Here is a 5,317-nt window from a genome sequence, read left to right as displayed (position 1 = left end):
TCCTAGATATAAATCCTAGAGCATTTTATTCTTCGTGTGCTTCTCATAGTCTTAATTTGACTTTGTGTGACATCACCAATACTTATGGTAAAGCTGGAGATTTTTTTTGGAATAACCCAACGTATTTATACGATATTTGCTAATTCTATTGAAAGATGATAAACGTTTAAAGATAATGTAAAAGGATGGACTGTTAAATCATTGTCTCGTTGGGAGAGTCGCATTGATAGTGTAAAAGCAATAAGATTTCAAGGGCTAGATATAAGTGAAGTTTTACTTCAAGTAGTTGAAATTGATAATGATTCCAAAATCAGAAGTGAAGCAAAATCTCTTACACAAAATGAATTTGGTGAATTTGAGTTTCTAGTGTCAATAGTGGTCCTGGTATGAAATTTTATATGCCGTAAATTTGATTAGTAAGCATTTACAATAAAAAAATATGCTAATTGATTTGCTATTGAACAAGTTAAGGGGCTATTTTTTTTTTGTTGAGAGATATCGAGAAACCGGATTTTTAGATGCTATGGAATCAACAAAGAAAATTTCTATTAAATTGGATATTGATACATTGTTTCCTCAAAGGCGTGAAATTCGAAGTAAAAAACAATTTGATGAAAATCCAGGTGATGCATCTGAAGTTACTTCACAATCTTTAAAGAAGTCATTTAGAGTTAATTATTTTTTGTGTTGTTGATCATGCAATTGCTTTATTACGTAGGAGATTTGAACAATATCAAGAACATAAGGATGTGTTTGGGTTTTTATTTACTTCCGATAAGTTGCATTCTTTGGATACTGCATGTTTAAAGTCTACTTATACTAATTTCAAAAGTGCAATTAAAAAACAAGACCAATTTGATGTTAAATGGGAATGACCCATATGTTGAACTAAAATTAATTCAAGATCTTTTACCCAATCAAAACATGGGACCCGGTAATATTTTAGAGTATTTAAAACACGTAGATTGATTCCCTAATGCTATTAATCCTTATAGAGTTTTGTTGACTATTCCTGTAACTATTACATCTGCAGAAAGAAGTTTCTCAAAGTTGAAGTTGTTGAATTCCTATGTGTGCTCCTCAATGACATATGACTGACTTAATGGGCTAGCGTTGATAGCTACTGAAAATGACTTTTTAGAGAAGGTTGATTACGAATAACCCATTGAAGATTTTGTTTCGAAAATTCAATTAACTTTCACCCTTATAATATAATAGTTTACCCGCTTCAATTTTTTCATTACAATTAATATTTGTTTATCGTTTTAAACAAAGTCGTACTTTTTACAATTTGTGCATCCGGCAAGAAAAATCCTGAATCCGCCTTTTTTTTTAATTAACCTGGATATCCAGCCCGCTATGCAAGCCGACTAATCCCATGGCGACCACCTGCTTTGCAGATAGCCCGCAGTCACCGCATTTGAACCTCCGTGACCACAAGGGGATTTTTATTCCTTCTTGAATTTGAACCTGGGACCTCCAGGTACTTTTGACTTTTGGAGCTAAGCTCAAACCAATCAGGCACCACCCTTGTGGTTGAATCCGCCTCTCTTTGTTAAGCAATATTGTACGACTAATGCAAGATTCTTCATTTAACGATTTGGACAATCACAAACACGACATAGAAGAGAACCAAAAGTAACTTACCACAGTTCTTCAAGATCATGGATTAGGATTGCAAGACTCCACACATCCACCCTCTTCCTCCTCCACCACCTTCACCTTCGGCCGGCAGCAACCATTTTCTACCGGTGCCGCCACCACATCCACCTTCACTTTCGGTCGGCAGCAACCATTTTTTAGCGGTGCCGCCACCACCTCCTCCTCGACCTTCACTTTTGGTTTGCAGCAAACCCTTTTCAAATCTTTCCCAACCTCCTGTCTTCTCTCAAGAAACTCCAAGTTTTCTTTCCACACTTCTCCATTTGAGTACACCTCTTTCTTCCATATGGGAACCGATGCTTTTATCTCATCAATCACAAACTTGCAAGCATCTAATGCATCAACCCGATGAACAGAGGAAACAGCAACAAACACGCTCGTTTCCCCCACAGAAACAGGGCCCAGCCGGTGAGCCACGGCAATGGCATTGAGATCCCACAAGGATCTGGCTGATGAACAAATGGAGGTGAGGCAACGGATGGCCATTGGCACATAAGCTTCGTATCTTAGTTCTATTACAGTTTTACCGTCAAACGTGTCGCGGGTGTTCCCATAGAAAGTGGCAATGGCCCCACATTGCGGCGATTGGACATAATTCGTGTACTTGTTAATGTCGATTGGGTTATTCTCTTCTAAGATTTCGATTAAGTTCTTCTCTTGCTCATTGGCCATCCCTCGTTTATCTTCTTCACAACTTTTGATTTCTGTAGAAACTCAAGAGATTAAGATTGAAGTCTACAAACCCTCATGCAACAATGACAAAATGTTTGAGGAATTTGATGGCATTTAGGCCAGAGAACCAACTATTCATGAATAACCAAGATACATGATATTCATGATGAATATATAGGTACATTCATCATGAATAGTTGATTGACTTGATTGTCATGGTTCTCAAAATATTCACATATAACAGTTCTTAAATGAAGAAAAAGGCACCAATACTGTCATATTATCAATTTACCATATTCTATGACTCTTGGGGATTTAAGGGGGCATATTAGGGTAGCAAGCATATACAAAATACCTTTTAATTAGCATGATTATGCACTCCCATTTCTCTAAGAAACCCTTTAGAACCATTTAAGACAGAAGTCAACATAGATAAAGTCAACTTCTACAGCAGAAATCAACAATTTCAGACATGATAACATGTAAATTTTCACTAAAAAGAGAAGGGAATCAAAATATATGAATGGGGATAAGGTAACTATGCATTTTTCATACCAATTTAATTGATAATACCTTCAGAAGCTTTACTCCCTCTTCTGTAAGTAACCACAGTTTTGACTTTAAAAGTCAAACAAACTATTATGTGATTTGTTGATTGAAAGGGACATACAACAACCACCAAAGTCCTTCTGTATCCATTGTTTTCTAGCAACACTATGAATTCTTGGACCTAAAATGTAACCTATCAATCCTCAAATGAAACAAGAAGCAACAAATAACTCTCATATGAGCCAACAAAATCAAACCATATAATCTAACCCTATTACCTGTGCTTTGACATGAACAACTTCGATTCCAAATCGATTACTTATTTTATCAAAACTAATAATTTTATATACGAAATTTTGTCTCCTATCAGAGCTCGTATTTAATTGAAAACTATATCAAAAGCGAGACAGAGTAAATTGAAGCAAAACAACGTAAAGACGGTAATCAATCGCGACAGAGACATGAACAGCCATTGATAATCGGAAACTCGTATTATACCTTTGGAATCTTTGAGCAGATGATTGAATTCAAACAATCAGAAATCCTCCTGTGATTACAGCTTAAACCCGATATATCGATACTTCCTGTGTCAACTGTGGGGAGAGAGAGAGAGAGAGAGAGAGAGAGAGAGATGGAGAGATGGAGTTCTGACTGTTCTGTTATCTGTTGATTTGGGTTTTGTAATGAACGAATCTTCTGGGCTTTTTATCTATTTGGGCTTAAATCTTTTAGGAATTGAAGCCCGTTGGTTTGATGAAAAATTATGTGTTTTACTTTTAGGGATGTTTAAGATTGTTTATTTGAAACAACTTATGTTTTTTTAGAAAAAAAAAATTATCAACTTATTATAAGTTAGAATGGTTTAACTTCTTCAAAAACTCCTTATTACCGGTTTGACACCGGTATAAGCTGTTTATCCAAACACTCAAAAGTGCTTATTACCGGTACCACATCAAAATAAGTCAATAAGTTATTTTTGTAAGCAATCTCAAACATCCCAATAAAGGGTTAAAGATTAATGAGAATTATAGGTTCCTTCCTCTTTTTAATTGTTGTACTGTTTGGTTTTCCTATAACACGTTATCAGTACATATATTCATAATTCGACAACGTGGTTGTTGTTATTCACCATTACTAAATGGTTGTTCTGTCTGTTGTCATCAATTGCTACTGCAATTCAAGTAAGCATCACTCCATGAATTTACATTTTTTGTGTGTGTATGGTTTGCTATGAACTATGCCTGATAAATATTTCTTATACATGATAACATTGTCGTTAAATTTTGCATCTACTTGACGATGCATTGAATTCCCTTTTAATCATATAATTTATAATCATACGTGTTTTTTTATATATATACTTTGTTTGACATAACAATCTACGATATAAATACGTCGTTATTTGATCTTGATTATTAAAAAAAATACAAGTAAATGAATTGTTATCGGCCATATTAATGTTCAAGTTTATGCAGTTTTCATTTTTATGCATGTATTTTTTTTATTAACCTATATATTCAACACGCTATGCGAGCCGACTAATCATAGAGCGACCACCTGCTTTGCAGGTAGCCCAAAGTCACCGCATTTGAACCTACGCGACTATAAGAGGATTTTTATTTTTCTCCTCGAATTTGAACCTGAGACCTCAACACACTTTTGACATTTGGAGTCCAAACTCAAACCAATCAGACACCATCCATTTAATTTTATACATGCATTATGGTAGTCATAGGTGGTTTTCGACATCCTCTGTAAAACCTAACAAACATTAATATTTTATATATGTTATTATTATTATTCGTTTATTTATTTTATGAATATACGATGTTACAAGTAAATATATTCTTAAGTAAATTAATGAGTTATGAAGGTGAGTGAATTTATTTTGAATTGTACCAATTATAAATGATAATAGTTATTTTTCTTTCTTAAAAGCAAGATTATTTGAATTTATTAGATTTTGTTGTGATTTCAATGAAATTTTTTGAATTAAATAAATGTGTTATGTTTATTTGCTTGTCATAAAAAGAATAATCTTAGATGAATAAAAATTCATAATTGAATGTATTTGATGATCATAATGAACGTTTGGTTCGCGGTATTCGAAAGAATTTGATGGAATTGGAATAATAAATTCTTTTGACCAAATTTCAATTCTTTTATTTGGTTCATTTTTTGAAATGAATTGAATCATTCAAATTTCATTGAATTACACAAATTAATAAATTCATCATTTCTTTTCTTGACATAATGGAAAAAATTGAATTCCATCACCATCCACCACGATCATGCTACTATTGTTTGTCATGCCCCACCCCTAAACCTCCACTACCACTACACCACTACTATCATCGCCACCCATCCTACCCTACCCTACCACTTACCACCATACCAATATTATTGTCACTCACCCCCACCCAACCCCAACCCA

The 5,317-nt window shown here is 34.2% G+C and overlaps 1 protein-coding gene across 3 annotated transcripts; it reads right to left on the bottom strand.

Annotated features, from left to right (window-relative positions):
- Positions 1 to 570: 570 nt before the first annotated feature.
- Positions 571 to 3,499, bottom strand: LOC112525647 (molybdopterin synthase catalytic subunit). 3 transcript variants are annotated; one of them, XM_025135866.1, is made up of 3 exons: positions 3,382 to 3,499; positions 1,648 to 2,366; positions 571 to 650 (listed from the first exon to the last, which is right to left on the bottom strand). In XM_025135866.1, exon 2 carries the CDS (start codon positions 2,332 to 2,334, stop codon positions 1,663 to 1,665), a length of 672 nt encoding a protein of 223 aa, XP_024991634.1. In that variant the 5' UTR covers positions 2,335 to 2,366; positions 3,382 to 3,499; the 3' UTR covers positions 571 to 650; positions 1,648 to 1,662. The 3 variants fall into 3 exon arrangements, with proteins under 3 accessions (XP_024991634.1, XP_024991632.1, XP_024991633.1); XM_025135864.1 differs by lacking the exon at positions 571 to 650 and having other exon boundaries at positions 1,563 to 2,366; XM_025135865.1 differs by lacking the exons at positions 571 to 650; positions 3,382 to 3,499 and adding an exon at positions 2,690 to 2,716 and having other exon boundaries at positions 1,563 to 2,366.
- Between the last annotated feature and the right edge of the window lie 1,818 nt (positions 3,500 to 5,317).

The sequence above is a fragment of the Cynara cardunculus genome (assembly GCF_001531365.2).
Source record: "Cynara cardunculus var. scolymus isolate 2C chromosome LG 13, CcrdV1, whole genome shotgun sequence".
NCBI lineage: Eukaryota > Viridiplantae > Streptophyta > Magnoliopsida > Asterales > Asteraceae > Cynara > Cynara cardunculus.
The sequence above is the reverse complement of the archived record's forward strand: the minus strand, read 5'-3'. Positions and strand labels throughout refer to the sequence as shown.